This window comes from Micromys minutus, assembly GCF_963924665.1.
Source record: "Micromys minutus genome assembly, chromosome: 29".
Classification (NCBI taxonomy): Eukaryota; Metazoa; Chordata; class Mammalia; order Rodentia; family Muridae; genus Micromys; species Micromys minutus.
The window spans coordinates 14,763,062-14,780,524 of NC_137964.1; the positions used below are offsets into that span (position 1 = coordinate 14,763,062).

Consider the following 17,463-nt stretch of genomic DNA (forward strand, 5'->3'; position numbering starts at 1 on the left):
GGCACTGAAAACTTGAGGACGGCTGGATTTTTGGAATGTTCGAGCAACTGGCTAATGAATGGATGTCAGCCCATGACTGGCATTCCTCGCCCGTGTTGTATCGGTGCATGTACTGTTTTAACTTGCATGGAAGAGCGGATCAGAAAATCTAGAGCCATGTAACCTTTTCAGGGACATGGAGCCTCTTGTAGCACATGCGGAGCAAGCTAGTGCACTGACTGCAAGAGACCAAAAACTGGGGCACGAAGCAAGGCCCTGCCCAGCAGCCTGAGGCAAGTCCTCTCTCTCTCTCTCTCTCTCTCTACCTCTCCTGGATCCCCACAGTAAACCTCTCCTGCTGGCTCCAGCCTCTTTCCCAGTCCTGGAATTAATAAACCTCCAAGCAGACTGTGGTTTGCAAGTCTGTGAGCCAGTTCCTGCCCGCGTCACTACTCCGAGAGAAGTGGGGCCCAGTTCCCACCAGCACCCCTGCTCTCCTCCACCCAGGACCTGGAGCTTGAGCACGGCATGGTCTCTCTGTCCCCATCAAGGGCTAGGCTGGGGACTTTAGGATCTTGTAATCTGCACACCCAGGGCATCCCCAAAATTACACTACATAAGAGCTATGCACATGTTGTGCAGTTTCTAGATGGTTCGTGTTCTCTCTCTCTCTCTCTCTCTCTCTCTCTCTCTCTCTCTCTCTCTCTCATTTTAGTTTCTCTCTAATGTTTTTGATTGTTTTTATTATTTTTAGGGTTTTTTTTAAGGGTCTCATGTAGCCCAGGCTGGCCTCAGATTCACTATATAACATGGACTTAACATAACTTTGGACTTCTGGTCCTCCTGCCTCTGCCTCCCAAGTGCTGAGATTCCAAGAATGTTTCACTACACCCATCTCTTTTGCTTTTTGAGATCATGTATTTGCAAAGGAGCTTGGTGTGTCGCTCAGGCTGGTATCAAACACTATCCTCCAGCCATTAAGATGGCTCATGGAGTAAAGGAAGCTTCCTGAATAGCCCGAGGACCTGAGTTCAAGTCCCAGAACCCACTTGGTGGGCGCATTCCTGCAAGTTGTCCTCTGATCCCCACATATATGTCACGGCATGTGCACACACAATGAAACCATACACTATGCTCCAGCCACCTGAGTACCATGCCAAGCTTTGAACTGGTCCTCCTATCACGTCTCCCTTTCCCGAAATTCTGGGGATGTCTTGGGTGGTAGATCATGGGATGGGGGGAGATTGTCTAAGATCTGGGACTGCTACAGTAGACACTCAACTGAGCCAGACAGCTACACCACAAACAGGGGCAGAGATTGTAGAACTAGCTTCAGCCATGATACTATTGGTACCAAATGGATACAGAACACTTGTGGGCTCTGGGCAGAATTGTGTGCCCAAGCTTTCTTGGTCTTGGTGCTCATCTTCCTAGTTTAGGATAGTTGACATCAGCTGACACATTTACTCTACAGAGAAGTTGACCCAGACAATGGAAAGTGCTAGAACTAGCTAGATACAGAGATGCAGTTGTCACCCCAATACTCGGGAGGCTGAATCAGGAGGATCTGGGGTTCAAAGCAAGCCTGCATTATAGAGTGAAACTACAACCATGTGGGGGAAAAGAGGAAGGAAGAGAGGGACAGGAGGGAAGAAGAAAGAAGGAAAGAGAGGAAGGGAGGGGAAAGGGGACAGAAGGAGAAATGAAGGAAGGAAAGAGGGAAGGAATGACGAGGAAGACATAGAAGGGGGAGAAAGGAAAGAGCGGAAGGAATTATGAGGGAAGAAATAGAAGGAAGGAAAGAGGAAATGAAGGATGATGGGAAGAAGAGAGAGAAGGAGGAAGAAGAAGAGGAGAAGGAGGAGGAGAAGAAAAAGAAAAAAGAAGAAACACAAAACAAGAGACCTGAAAATTAGCCCAGGTCCACCTAAGCCACATGCCTTTGATCTCCCACCCTACCCCCGCCAACGCTGTCACCTCTGCAGACTCCTCGGTGCCCTGTACTGGACAAGACATTTTCAGTTCACCCCTCCACACCACCTCCTGCCGGAGAAAGATTCCAGGACCTATGGCCTGAACTTTTTCCTCTAACCAACTATCACCTGTATACAGCAAGCAACCATCTCCCTCTCCTGTCCTCCAGTACCCCACATTTCTTTCATACATGCAGGAGTCTGAGAATGACATAATATTCCCCTGACCCACCCCTCCACACTCCCTAAAGCCCCCCCCCCCCCCAGGGTAACCATATGCTCAGGGACGGAGTGGCAGGGCAGTGATTTCAAGCTTTCCTGGAGGGCTGCCTCTGCTTGTTCGGCAAAGGCTGCCCCCTTCTGGCCAGTAGAGGAATAGCCTCCTCAAGCCTTCTCAGAGCCGCCAAGAGAATCGGTTTCCAGATGCAAGCGAGAGCACTGGACAGGTGGTGGACAAGCAACAACGAGAAAACTGGGTTAATAGTGATTTGCACAGGGCACCCACCTCCATGGTCCCTACCAGGCACCCAGGACCCAATATGACCTCTGTTTGACACTATGGTTTGCTCAGGGGTGGTGCAGAGCTGTGCCCGTGGCCCGTACAGAACCAACCAACACCTTATGCGGGGATCATCTTTGAGCCCCAGGGAGACACTAAATACAAGGCTTTCGCTCCCACGCCACTTGCCTGACCTCAGCCCCTCGGTCTCTGCAACCATAGACCCTAGACTTATCCAACACCCTTTCCCTGGCTTCAAACAGATGGCTAAGACCTTGTCTCAACCACGAAAAACTAGATCGTATGTCAAGGTCCCTAGTCTGTCCCTAAAATGCCCCACGGGGCTATGCCCAACCGATTTTCTCACACGGACAATTCTGCCTGCAGGTCTTGAATTCTATAGGCAGACTCCCTTAGCCCTACCAACCTACCTAACCCAGTTTTGGGTAAAGTCTGTCTCTAGCCAAGCTTGGGGGTGTCGAGGTGTCTGCAGGACCAGGGTGGGAGCTGAGGCGCGGGACAGCTGGCCTGTGTCCCCACACTGGGCCTGGGGCCCAGGCAGAGGGGCGGGGGCCTGGCTACTCCAGCCTTGGCTAGGGCTGAGATTTTTTGGCCGGGCTGCCTGGGCCCTCCCTCCTGCTTCCTCTCCAGAGGGCTGTCCTGGCAAAGGCCCCCTCGCACTTTCGGGCGGGAACAGGGCCAGGAGCAAGCAAACATCTACAGAGGGAGAGCGGGAAAGCGATGAGGGGGGGAAAGCAGTGCACGCGCGTGCGTCAGTGTGTGTGTGTGTGTGTGTGTGTGTGTGTGTGTGTGTGTGTGTGTGTGTGTGTGTGTGTAGGAAAATAGACCCATGGTCCAGGCAGATTCAGCCTACAAGGCTTGCGAGCCTGGCCTTTCGTAATTGCCCCCTCCCCCGCGGCCCCCTCCCCCAGCTCCCCTCCTCCCTCCCTCCTCCCACCCACCCTCCCTCCCTCCCTCCTTCCCTCACAGCAGCCTACCAGGCAGCAATTACGCTTTGGGGATAAAACGAGGCGCAGAGAGCAGGCTAGGGCAGTCCTCCCCGAGATGGCGGGTCTGACAGCAGCAGTCCCTCAGCCTGGCGTCTTGCTGATCCTCTTGCTCAATCTCCTCCATCCTGCGCAGCCTGGAGGTAAGGGGCACCTCGCCGGTCCCACGCTGCCCTTCACTGGTCCCAGGCTATCCGCAACCTGCGGGACCCTGGCGGCCAGATGGCAGGACCGATGGGGAATCCAGGAGATGGATGAGCCCTTCACCTCCAGATCCTCCCTCCTCGAGGCAGGGAGGGTCCTGGGAACTGTCTCCTCCTGGGAGCCAGCTCCCTGTTAGGGGTCCTGTCAAAGCTACTCTCCGACAGTCAGGATGGTCGTCTGAGTCACTGAGTGTTTTCCCAGTAGTAGTGGCAGTTTGCACACCTGTGCGCACCTGAGTGTCTGGGGAGAGACAATCCTGGTTTGTCTTTACCTGGAGATGTTGGGGTTCTGTGTGTGTGTGTGTGTGTGTGTGTGTGTGTGTGTGTGTGTGTGTGTGTGTGGAGGGGGGAATTCAGATCATGTTGCACAGGTGTCGATGTGAGGTTCTGGCCAAGCATGTTCCTGAAAGAAGTGTCAGGAAACGCATGAAGGTCTTTCACAAGTCCGTTCCTAGACAGATGGAGGCTCAGAGAGACAACTGTGAAAGTTGTCCGACAGAATCTGCCAAAGTCCAACACCCAGCCGGGCGTGGTGAGCCACACCTGTGATCCCAACATGTAAGTTCAAAGCCAGCCAGACCCCATCTCAGGAACAACTAAGAGAGTTGAAGATGTCTCCGTTGACGGAGTGCATGCTGAATATTGTCGAAGCTCCAAGTAAACTAGGTGGGCGTGGTTACGCATACCTGCATAATGGTCATCAGAGGATCAGGCATTCAAGGCATCCTTGGAAGCATAGTGAGTTCGAGGCCATTTAGGCTACATCAGACTATCTCGAAGGGAAAAAAAAAAGCCCTGAAATAGTCTGGTGCCCGTGTATAGAATGTCACTGTATGTGTGAGCCTGTGTGAGTTCATGCCTATATGAGGGTTTGCTAGGGAAAGTGCCCATCTCCTGGTAAACAGGGCATGGCTGGTATCAGAGGCTACACTGAGCCTCAAGTTATTATTTTGGCCTTCTGATATGTGTCCTGGCCAGACACACTGGGTTATGAGGGAGGAAGGAGACAGCTCCCAGATGGAAGGTGCATCCGGCTGTGGGAAAAGAGGTGTGTGCCTGTGAACCATCTGCTGGGGTCAGGTTTCCGTAAGAGACCTTTTTGCCGTGGGAACCTGAACTTGAACTGGGGACAGGAGGCTGCAGAGTGGGGTGGGTCAGAGTTGTGGTCAGAGGCTGAATGGGAACAGCATCTGCTCCATGAGACTTATTTCCTGGGGCCAGGAGTCCATTGTAGGACAAGAGTCCCAGGGCTGGGACAAGACTGAGGGTTGTGGGTACCAACAAGAGGTGGTACCAATTGCAGCGGCAACAAGCTGGTAGTTAAGAGCACCATCTCTGGGTCACCTGACCCTCCTGCCCCAGATATGGTCTCCTAACATCTGCCCACCCTCCTCCCTGGATGGTCATCCTAGTTCATCATAAAGAAACTGTTTATCTTCATGAATAGGGAAGCCGAAGCCAGGCACGAAAAGCCACACCTGACGGAGGATGCTATCAAGTCGGAGGGCAAGCTGGGCTATAGAGTGAGACCTTGTCTCAATACCGTCTACAATGTGGCTCCACAAGCCTGCTTGGAGCTTTGTATTCTATCCCCAGCACCACATAAACCAGAGGTGGTGGCTCACGCCTGTGGTCCCAACTCTCATGAGTTGGAAGCAGAAAAGTCAGGAGTTCAAGGTCATACTTAGCTTTATAGGGAGGTTCAGGGCTAGCCTGGGCTGCATGAGCCCCTTTCTTGAAAGGTACAGAAATAGAGCCTGAGAAGTTAATATCAACTAGCTTCCTGCCCTGGATCAAAAAAGAAAAAAGAAAGAAAGAAAGAAAGAGAAAGGGGGGGGAAAGATGGAGTAGGGGAGATGCCAGGGAATATTGGGGAGAGACAGCCCTGGGGCAGAGTCTTCCTTTAAAGGCAGAACCCCCCCCCTCCCTTGTAGCCTCAGTGATAGCACTTCATACTCAACTGCCAGCTTCCCCTGGTGGCCAGAGTCACTGGGTTCAAGTAAGAGACATGTGCATTGATGCCTTTCAATATCTGCTCAGTCTCCTGAAGTCCAAAGAGGTCAGACTTTGGGGAGGAGTTGGCCACTGGTCACATATACTGTCTGGTTCTAGGGGAGCCTAATCTCCTCAAGAAGGACATGTCATGGGTAACTGCTCCTTGTCATTGATGGGGGTAATAATAGCATTTCCTTTGAATGCCGGCTTGCTGCAGCCCCTCTGTTAAAAGGGTTGTATGAGCCTCGTGGTGGCTCAGCTACAGAATGAGTTCCAAGGCAGCCTCTGCCTCTAATGAGATTCTACCCCACCCCCACCCCCACCCTCAAACCACAATAAAGGTCACCAGAAGAAAAGAAATCAGGCATGATAGCGTGCTTGTCTTTTGCCTGTCTTAGCATTTTGGAGATGCAGAGACAGGAGGATTGGGAGTCTGAGGTATCATCTATTAAGTGAATTTCAAGCTAGCCTGGGTTACATGAAACCCCTTCTTCGAAAAAATACATGTTAAGGGAGGGGCACGTTAGACATAAAACTAAATTTAATGCTCTCCCTGACACCAACTTCCCTCCCCTCATTTATTCCCTGAAGGGTTCTCTCAAGAGATTTCAACCTTAATGTACATGACGGTCACCAGGGCCAGTGCTGTGGCCCATGAGTTCTTCCTTTATTTGATCTGTGGAGGCTGGGTTTTAACAGCTCCCCAGGTGCCTCTGATACACAGCCAAAGACTGAGTCCCTTGATCCAGCTCTGTGTGTCTTGTTGGAGAAGGGACAGTCCAGGTACTGGCGGTGGCAGAGGCAGCTTTTCAAAAGTGCCTGGCTGTCTGGCCTGCGCATGCCACAACCAGCTCAGTGAGGTTTTATCTGCTTAGTCCAGGCTGCCCTGTGGGACTTGCTTGGCAGCGCTCCCTGCCAGCACGTTGGCCTGGCTCCCTGTGGCCTTTGAACCTCCAGGCAGCAAATGAAATGTCAAGAGTAGATACCAGGCTAAGGTGCTTCATCTGACTGACTCTAGGTTTCCCTGGCTGACAAAAAAAAAGAAAGAAACATTCCTATTTTTTTAGGGCCCAGCCCCTAAGAATCAGCAGGGTTTGAAGCAAGGGAAACAGTAGCCACTTGATATCTGCTTCTGAGATGATAAAATAATAGAATAATATCATATAATTTAATATAATATAATATAGCCACTGAGATGACCCTGGGACAGGGGAATTGTAAAGTGACACATTCTTTTACAGTGTGCTAAGGGGCTGATGGTCCCTGTAATTAGTTCCTATCTTTGATTTTTCTAAGGTTTTTTTCATTTTTTATTATTGTTTATTTGTGGCGTTGGGGGCTGAGCCCATGGCAACTCTTCTAACCTCTGAGCTGTATGCCCAACCCCTAAGGTAGAATTTTCTTTTTTTTTTTTTTTTCTATTTTATTTGTGTGTTTGTTTTGCTTTTTTGAGACAGGGCTTCATATAAGCCCTAGTTGGTCTCGAACTCACCACATGGCTGAGAGAGACCTTGAACTCCTGATCCTTTCACTTCCTGGATGCTGGGATTATAGCTGTGAGCCACTGAACCTGGCTCTAATTTTCTAAGGTTAAAACACACTTTTTTTTAGGGTCTCAAATATATATAGCTCTGGCTGGCCTAGAACACAGCATATAGGACATATTGGCCTCTCAGACTTGCAGCAACCCTTCTGCCTCTGCCTCCCAAGTGCTGGAATTATCAGTGTTCATCACCCATTTCTGACCTCCTCAGCCCATTTTCTAAGGCTTGATTCCCTCCATCGGAGGTGATGGTACACAAACAAGTGATAGGGTCTCAGGGAGGGTCCCCCAGAGAATCTGAACATATCTGAGGTCCCTCCTGAGAGAAAAGTTCAACTGCACATGGGGATACAGCCTGTAATTAGCAGGACAAATCCAGCCTGAGCTACATAGAGAGCTCAGGGGGCTAGCCTGGGCTATAAAGAAAAAGACCCTGTGTTGGTAAGGAAAGAGAAGAAAAGAGGAGGGAAGGATAGGAGTTAGGATGGGGGGAAGTTAGGGGAGAGGAGTGGAAAGGAAGGGAGGGGAGAGGAGAAGAAGAAGGGAGGGAAGGGAAGGGGAAAAGAAGTGAGGAAGGCAAAACAGAGACTGAGAAGTAGGCTGCCATGCAGGAGGAAGCCCCATGGAGACCACACAGACAAAATGAGGGCTGAGTCTCCGGTCCCAGAGAGCTTAAAGGATGTTGGTGGGGGAGGGGTTCTAGCCCAAGCCAGAGGACTGTTGACTCCTACAAGCCTAAGGTCATGATCCTCACATGTGAGAGACAAGATCCACCCCGGGCGATCCCAGAGGAGTGAGCCAGACCCACATAAAACAGGACACAAGTGTGTTCCTAGCCAGCTGCTTGTGGCCAGCTGAGCACTGAGGGCTGGAGGAGCTGTGGCGGCTGGGAGAAGGCAGGACGGGAAGTTTCAGGCACAGCCTTGGAGAGAGGAACTTGGAGTGAGGTGACCCTGTGGTACCAAGAGAGAGGGTGGGAAGGAGGACCGCTGGGGAGGAGATCTCCGTGATTTTGAGACAAGGGATTTGCTATATTGCACAGACTAGCCTGGACTTCCCCGTGTAGCCCAGGCTGGCCTTGAACTGCCTGTGAAGTGCAGCATGACCTCAAACTCACAATCCCCCTGTCTCCACCTCTGAGCACGGGGATTACAGGTATGTGTCATCAGGTCCTAGCCACAGAGTCTGCTATTCTTTTATGTCTGTTGTGCATATACCGTGGTGGGGGCTGGGGGGGCTATGGGGAGTGAGCTCTTCCACTCCCCCGTGTGTGTGTGTGTGTGTGTGTGTGTGTGTGTGTGTGTGTGTGTGTGTGTTTGTGTGTGTGTGTGTGTGTTCTGGGAATCGAACTCAAGGCGTCAGGCTTGGCGGCTAGCTGGTATTCAGCCTTCTCTGCATTCTCAGTGAAAAACAGGAATCAAAAACTCAAGACAGGCGTGGTGGCACCCCTGCCGTGCCAGCACCCTAGTGGCTGAGGCTGGAGAAGCTCATGTTCAAAACCAGCTTGGGTTGCACAGTGATTCTGTGTCAATATAGCATTCCAGCCGTCTTCATCCTGGGTCTCTGTGGAGGTGGACCACTGTTACCAGGCTAGGGAGCTGGCCTTGGGCGGACAGCAGAGGGAGGAGCTGGGGGGGAGGGCAGTAACAGCTTCCTCAGGACCGGGGTTAGGAGGAAAGGAAGGGGGGGGTTCAGTAAGCCTGCCCCCAGGGGCCTTGAGAGGGACGCAATCCCTCTGTCTCCCACACTTATCATTTATTAAGGACCTATTGTATACAAGACCCTAGCCAAGTACTGAGAGAAAACAGGACCTGTGTCACCAGCACTCTCTTCTGACAATGAGTCTCTGTGGGGGGTATGACTAGACCTGTCCTCTTCTATTTGAATGTGTGCAACCCATGTGAGGCAGCAAGCATCACACCTACATTGTTGGGGGCTGGGGGGGGGAGAAGGTAGGGCTTGGCTGGGGGTGTGGCTCAGCTGGCCGGATGCCTAGCAAGCACCAAGCCCTGGGTTCTATTGCCAGCACCGGAATAAACGTGGTGTGGTGGCAGAGGCCTGTAATTCTGGCACTGAGGAGATTGAGTGACTTGCCTAAGATCACACAGTTGGTGAGAAGCAAGGAGAGAAGCCAGACGGCTCTCTGTCCCGGGTCCCCTTGCTCTTCCAACCCACCATATTGTTTCCAGCAGGCAGCTCTTGGGCTGGAGAACAGAGAGAACAGGAAAGGATGTGGGGAAACGACAGAAGGGGGGAAGCAGAGATTCTCTCTGTAAGCATGAAGCTCAGAGCTGGACGCCAGAGCCAGGGAGAGCATCAAAGGCTTGGGGGACCATGTGTGTTTGGCAGCTCAGGATGACACTACAAGGCTTATTTCCTGCAGACTCGCCCCTCCCTGAGTCCCCCATGCCCTGAACAGATTGCTCAGACCATTCAGGCCTGACATGCAGTCTCTAAAGGGTCAGGCTGGGAGGGGGCACAGACCCCAGGAGGTGGTGGCGCCAGGAGTTTAGCACAATCTGCCCATGGCAGCCAGACATTTCCAACCGTGCTGGGCTGACAAGGCCCAGCAACCAGGCAGGCCCAGCTGTGTATTGTCACTGTGTCTCTAAAGCCAGACACACAGACATCTGGCTGAGAGGTCTCCTTGGAACCAGGGCAAAGCTGCATGACTGCCTCACATCCACCTTGTATCTCCCACCACGTGATTCTTGGGATTCCTTCAGCAAGGCAGAGCTAGGCCATGGTGATAAGGTGACTTGTCAAGGTTAGAGGTCATGATTCAGTCTAGGAGTCTCTATCTGTTGCCATGACAACAGCTCTGGACCAGCATCTGTTATATTCTCCCAATGAGAGGGTTGGCTGCTCCCTAGGGACTGAACTCGTGACCTTGGCTTGGAGTTAACTGTTCCTTAGGAAACTATTTGATTTGCTCATTCATGGTGTTCCCACCCCCTCCAGTCCCTGGCACTTCCCAAAACAGCCCTGGGTCAGATGAGCAGAACCCCACCCAAAGAAAGCTGCCCAGGGGCCTAGGATACAAGCCTCCCTCACACTACCCCATCAGAGTGAGAATGGCTAGCGTCTCCCAACTGGTATCACTGGTGACCCAGACTACCCTCTTAGATCTGGCTCCAGCCATGCTGCCCAGCTCTGAGAGAAGGCAGTGGACAGAACAGGTAAGTAGAGTCCCTTGTCCAGAGACCAGCCACAGGCAGGGGCCCCTTTCTGCAACAGTGTTAAGCCTCCTGCCCAGAGAAGTAGCCTGGGTTCATTCCAGGCTCTGTGTTTATCCAGCTGTGTGGTCCCAGTCACTTCCCTTAACCTCTCTGGGCCTGATTTCAAGAGCGCTGGAACGACATTCTGAATCTGTGCCCTTCCGCCTTTATTGAGACACTTTGAGAGGGGTGAGAAAATGCAAAGCTAGGTGTGGTGGTTCATGCCTGTGATCCCAGCTACTCAAGAGTCTGGTGTGTGCAGGGGGGAGTGGGGAATGTTTACAAGGTCAAGACCTTGTCTCAGTAAACCAAGAACTGGGACATGATTCACTAGTAGAATGTCTTTCCAGAATCCCCCAGTGAGAGGCTGGGGGTGTGGCTCAGTGGTAGAGCCCCTGCCTAGAATCCCCCAATGAGGGGGCTGGGGGCGTGGCTCAGTGGTAGAGTGCTTGCTAAGTATATGAACACAAAAGGAACAAAATATATATATATATATATATATATATATATATATATATATATAAAAGGCAGTTGCTTGGCCACAGACATTAATCTATAGACAAACAATGCCGCAATCATTATCAATACCTTCATTAAAGTATGTTTGGTAAGCCTGACTAACCAAAAAAATCTACTTTCTTCTTTTTAGGGGTTCCAGGAGCTGTGCCAGGTGGAGTTCCCGGTGGAGTCTATTATCCAGGTAATGTACATAAAGTTTCCATACACCTATGTATGACAGAAGGGGATGAACTGCTCATGAGAGAATATTTTAAAACACTTTTATTACATTTATTTTTAGGGCTTACATGTGGAGGTCAGGGAACAACATTTTTGCTTGGTTCTTCCCTTTTAATTGGTTTTGTTTGCTGAGACAGACTTACTTTCTATCTATCCCTGGCTGGCCTGGAACTCAAAGATATCCACCTGCCTCTGCCTCCAGAATGCTGGAATTAAAAGCACGCACCACCATGCCCAGGTCCAGAGGACAAGCTTTGGTAATCAGATCTTTCCTACCACCATATGGGTCCCAGGAATGGAACTCAAACTGTTAAGACTTGGCAGCGAGCGCCTTTGCCCATTGAGCTATTTCATGGGCCAGAGATGTTATAACACTTGAATTTCTGCCACCAAGGACCTGTAACTCAGGCCCACTTTCTGAAGCAGTTAACCCCTCTGGGAATGTGGCTCAATTACTAAAGTGTTTGCCTAGCATGTGTGAAGCCCTGGGCCCCATCCCCAGCACTACGTAAACCAGGTATAGCGCTGCATGCTTGCAGTCCTAGCATGCAGGAGGTATAGGCAAAGAGGACATATATTCAAAGTTCATCTTGGCTATAGAGAGATCTTGAGCCAGCCTGGGCTGTGTGAGACCCTGCCTCAAAAAAAAAAAAAAAAAAAAAAAAAAGAATTCGAATTACAGAGCTAGACATGAAGGTAAACATAGAAAGTCAAGAGTTTGAAGTCAACCTGAGCTGCATAGTAAGACCCAGTCTCCATCCTAAGGAGAGCTGCTGATAGAACAGCTCTTAAAAAGCATAAATATTGTACAAGATGGAACATAATCTCCACTGTCAGGAGCCTGGCGCCTTCACACATTCCGGTCACCGGAAGGTTCACAGTCCTCGCAGCATTAATCCCATTCCTGGCAATCCACTGGAGGCAAGTAACTGAGAGAAATGAAACAACTAAGCTGCATGTGTAGCTCAGCTGGGGGAGTGTTTGCATAGCATGTATGAAGCCCTGAGTTCCATCCCCAGCATCACATAAACTGGGCGCTGTGGTGACTGCCTATCCCACTGAGCAAGCTAGCCAGCAAGACTAGCCACATCAGTGAGTTCTGGGTTTGATGGACACATCCCGTCTCAATGAATAAGGTGGAAGAGTAATGGGGAATGATTCTGGACATCAGTTTTGGGCCTCCATATGCACATGTATGTGAATGTGTGTGTGATCACACACATGCACGTAAATGCACATGCATAACCAGACAAACACACATGATGAATGGAAGGAAAATAACTAACATGAAGTTTAAAAGCTGTCAAGCTTCATCCCAGGACAAACCGACACAAGACTATTGAACCACCAAGACAGAAAAAGGGTCACAGAGGTTGACTTACCCAAAGTCAACTAGAATTTGGCAGTGGGGAGAGGGGTATGGATTGTATGGAAGGATGTTGATCTTGGATCTCTCTCTCTCTCTCTCTCTCTCTCTCTCTCTCTCTCTCTCTCTCTCTCTCTCTCTCAACACACACACAATAGGGGCTGGCATTGGAGGCCTTGGAGGAGGAGGAGGTAAGCTCAGAAACTAACCTTAGATTCCTCAAGGGAAGGCTCTGTTTATCATCATGACCCCTCCCCAACACATCATTAGATGTGGTGAGATTCCAGCAACTAAAGGGTCCTTGTTATACAGATTTCTCTCCTGGGAAAGAGACCTAATTCTAAATAAGACCCGGATGGCCCTTTTAGGACCCTCTACTCTTGTTGGTTTTCTTCCTGGCCCCTTCTTACTTTTATATTTCTTTGATCTCCTCCCCAACATTCCTGCCAGGTGGAGATTAACTTCTTTTGGAGGAAAAGAAAAACCTTGAAAATTTTCTGGAAATGTTGGTGTATACCTGCTGTATCCCCCAGCACTTAGAAAGTAGATGCTGGGGGACCAAAGTTCAAAACTATCCTTGACTATGTAGCAAGTTCAAGACCAGCCTGAGCTTCATGAGACAAAGTCTTAGAACAAATGGAAAAACTCAGCAGAAAATCAGAGGGAGAGCTGAGCTCTCAGAGGCTCCATGTCTAAGCAAGAGGACTCTCTGGACACCTTTAGCACTTAGGGAAGAGACCCACGTGCAGCCCTCACCTTTTACTGGGGGTGGGGTTAAGGGATGGATAAGTACTAAGAGATAGAAGGGGTATGTGCCTATGATACCAAAACTTGGGAGGTAAAAGCAAGAAGTTAGGAGTTCAGATTCATTCTAAGCTATATTGTGAATTTGAGGCCAGCCTGGACTATGAAGAGACCCTGTCTGATACCAAAGGAAAAAAGGGGGAGGCAGTGGGGAGAGAGGTGGGTCACCTCCTTCCTGCTCTTCATCATTTCTTTCCTCTGCAGCTCTAGGACCTGGAGGAAAACCACCTAAGCCAGGTAAGATCTATCAAGGGAAGGCCCTTGAGTTGGGGAGGGTGGGATTCTCAGAGCCATGCCTGGCAAGAGAACCAAAAGAAGGGAGTTAAAGGCAGCAAAAGCCCCCAGGTACCAACAAGCTAGAGTCAGGCCCCAAGGTGTCCAATAACAGGAGACTGGAGGTAATTCGATGGGCTGTGTCCTTCATGGGCCACTGTGCCAGCTTCCTGCTCACGGCCCTCTGCTCATAGCCCCAGGAACACTCCCGATGCTTCAGGGAAAACAAAACCTGAGGTCCCTGTGGCTCCTGTAAAGCAGTCCTTAGAATGGAAGTCCCCCAGATGGCATACCTAGGCTTTTGACCTCTGACTCAGATGTGAGCTCCACTCTAAGATGAGCCTGACCATGTCCCCAGATGATCTCCCTGCCTGTTCCCAGCCTCCTTCCAGTTGGGTCCAGACCATGGAGTTTTCTAGTTTAAAAAGAAAAATCATAGCTCTGCTTTATCAACAGTACTGGAGTTTGCCAGCAACAGTCACTCTCAGCCTTGAAGTGGTGGCAGAGGGGGTCTCTCAAGGAAAGGCTGTTGGTTAAGAAGCATGTGGAGGCCATGGTCTGGTGGCACACACCTATAATCTCAGCCACTGAAAAGGCTGATATAGGAGGGTTCTGAGTTGGAAAGGTCAGTCTTAGATGACTAGAAAGAACCTGTCACAGAATAAAAAATGAGAAAGAATACGGAGGGTGCAGTTCAAAGTTAGAACTCTCACCAAGAATCCCACAGTAAGGAATAGGGCGTGGCTCCATGGTAGAGCGCCTCCCTAGAAATCCCACCCCCAGTGAGAGGCTGAGGTATGGCTCAGTGGTAGAGCCCCTGCCTAGAATCCCCCAGTGAGGGGCTGGGGGCGTGGCTCAGTGGTAGAACTCCTCCCTAGATCCCCCAGTGAGGGGCTGGGGGCGTGGCTCAGTGGTAGAGCCCCTGCCTAGAATCCCCCAGTGAGGGGCTGGGGGCGTGGCTCAGTGGTAGAGCCCCTGCCTAGAATCCCCCAGTGAGGGGCTGGGGGCGTGGCTCAGTGGTAGAGCCCCTGCCTAGAATCCCCCAATGAGGGGCTGGGGTATAATAGCTCAATAGTAGAGAATTTCTTAAGCATGTTGGAAAACCTGTATTCCATCATCCCTAACACACAAACACACACACACACACACACACACACACACACTTCTTCATTATAGTTCTATTGATGCTCCTCCCATGTGTGATGCTCTCTCTATGTGGCACATGCATCCCCACCCAGTGCTTGCCACCCTGTCTTCAAAGTCACGTGCTCCTGGACAGTTTGGATGTCCAACTACTCTTACAAAATCCTGATGACAGATGATCCAACTACTAATGAATGTGTGAGAAACAGATTCGCCTATGCGAGTTGTGAAATTTCAGGGCCAGGGCCAACAAAGGAGGAAGAGGATAGGACATCTGGGCAATCTAGGTCCTAGGGGTTAGGAGACACCATGGCTTGTTAATTCTCTTTGTGGTGCTAAGGATGGAACTGAGTGCCTGTTCTATGAGAGGCAACCACTCAATCACTGAACTACATCTTTATACATTTCTTCAAAGATTACATTTATTTATTTGTTTGCACATTTATTTATTTATTTATTATGGGTCTGGTATGCATGTGCCACCCTGTGCCTGTAGAGGTCAAAGGACAACTTTTGAACATTGATTCTCTTCTTCCACCATGTAGGTCCCAACAATCAAACTCACATTGCCGGGCTTAGTGGCAAGTGCCTTCACCCACTGAGCCATCTTATTTTGTATTCTGAATCAGAGTCTCACTAACTTGTCCAGACTGACCTTGAACTACATATTCCAGACAAGCCTTGAAATTTAAATCCTCCTGCCTCCGCTTCTTGAGTAGCTAAAATGATAGGCATGTACTACTAGGTACAGTTCCTAAGGCTATCTTTTAGCCTCGGGATCGACTGAAGGATGTCACAGGCTTGGCTAGGCCACCATGAATAACCCAACAAAGGTCCCCACATCCTAGCTAGAGGGACGTCCGGGCCAGCCCAGGCAGGATGCAATGGGGTGCAGGCATTATACAGATCGTGCTTGGGAACAATTAATCCCCAGGGAGAGGGGGTGGGTGGCTTGGCAGCTATTCCTCCATGTGGGTGCTGTAGGCTGGCTGGCCTCTCCCAGCCTGAGCTCTCAGTGGGGGACCAGGCAGCTGGGAGCCAGCACTGCCCACACCCAGTGCACCAGCTGGAGGCCAGCAGGCTAGCCAGCCACTGCAAACAAGGGATATGGGAAAGGACAGGAAGGATCTGGGATGAGCATCTATGGGATACCCTGGCAGGTTGCACATAGTAGGTACTACCTGCTCACAAGCTCAGTGGCCCCAGGAAGGCAGGGATCATGGCAGCTATAAATAAATGGCTATATTAGCCAAACACTGTGGTACAAGCTTGATACCCTAGCATTCAAGAGGCTGGGGCCAGAAGATAAGTTTGAGCTTAACCTTGGCTACAACGAGAGTTAAATGTTGTGGAAACGGAGGCAGGAAAACCACCAGTTCAAGACCAATCTGGGCTACATGCTCGTTCAAAGCCAGCCTGAATTACACAGTGAGATCCTAAGTCATGGGGAGAACCAAACACGTTAGCACATGCCTCTGACCCTAGCACTTGGGAGACAGAGACAAGCTGATGCTATAAGTCCAAGGCCAGTGTGGTCTGTGTAGCAAGTGACAGTCCAGTCAGGGTTACATAATTAGACCCTTTCTCAAAAGTAAAAATGAGAAGAAATAAAATGAAAAGGCTGGGTTTGTGGCTTGCTTGGTAGAACACGTTCCTAGCATGTACAAATTCCATCCTGGATTCCATCTCCAGGACCACATAATAAGGCCTGGAGGCATGTGCCTGTAATCTTAGCAATCCTGAGAGGCCAGAGGACCAGGAGTTCAAGGTCATACCCGGATGCACACTGAATTTAAAGCCAGTGAGAGCTACATGAAACCTTGTCTCAAAAAGAAACAGGTGGCGAGAGAGATGGCTCAGCAATTAAGAACACTTGATCTTAGAGGACTAGGGTTCAGTTCTCAACATGCACAGAGGGTTTACATGTAACTTCGATTAGACTCCCTTAACTGGCCACCACCAGCACGAGACACACACATGGTACACATACAGACATGCAGGCAAAACACTCATACATATAAAAGATAATTTTTGAATTTTTTTAAGAGCCTAGAAGTGGCTCAGTGATTAAAAGCACATACTTGTCTTACAGAAGACCCAAGTTCAATTCCCAGCAACCTCATCAGGCAGCTGAGAGTGGCCAGGAACTCAGTTTCAGGGGATTTAACACCTCGGGCCTCCGTAAGAGCCTATATACATGTGTACACACACACACAGACACACATACAAATATACATAATTTTTAAAAGTAAAAATAGCCAGGTATGATGACACATGCCTTTAATCTCAGCACTTGGGAGGCAAAGGCAGGTGGATCTCTGAGTTCAAGACCAGCCTGGTCTACAGAGAAAGTTCCAGGACAGCCAGGACTACACAGAGAAACCGTGTCTCAAAAAGTGAAAGAGAAAAGGAAAGAGAGAGACACACACAGAGAGAAAGAGAGAGAGAGGACAAAAAGATAGAAAGAAAGAAAAGAAAAAGACAAAGAGGAAAAAAGAAGGAAGGAAGGAAGGAAGGAATAAAGGAAGGAAGGAAGGAAGGAAGGAAGGAAAGAAGAATTTTTTTTTAGATATCACCCTTAAAAGAATAATAAAGATGGGGAAACTGAGGCTCACAGAAAGGAAAGTGACTCCTTTATCTATGCAGACCAAGGGAAAGGGCAAGAGAACCTGACTCTAGAACTTTCTGACTCCAAAAAGAAGCAGATAGACAAGTTAGGCCC

General features: G+C 49.9%; 1 protein-coding gene across 1 annotated transcript in view; it reads left to right on the forward strand.

Moving 5' to 3' along the window:
- Window positions 1–3,485: 3,485 nt before the first annotated feature.
- ELN (elastin) overlaps window positions 3,486–17,463 on the forward strand; it is a 43,888-nt gene continuing 29,910 nt past the window's right edge. The window contains exons 1-4 of the mRNA XM_080941191.1: window positions 3,486–3,601; window positions 11,067–11,117; window positions 12,680–12,712; window positions 13,530–13,562. Coding sequence (XP_080797317.1) covers window positions 3,517–3,601; window positions 11,067–11,117; window positions 12,680–12,712; window positions 13,530–13,562 — 202 coding nt within the window. The 5' untranslated portion in view covers window positions 3,486–3,516. The remainder of the gene's footprint in view (window positions 3,602–11,066; window positions 11,118–12,679; window positions 12,713–13,529; window positions 13,563–17,463) is intronic.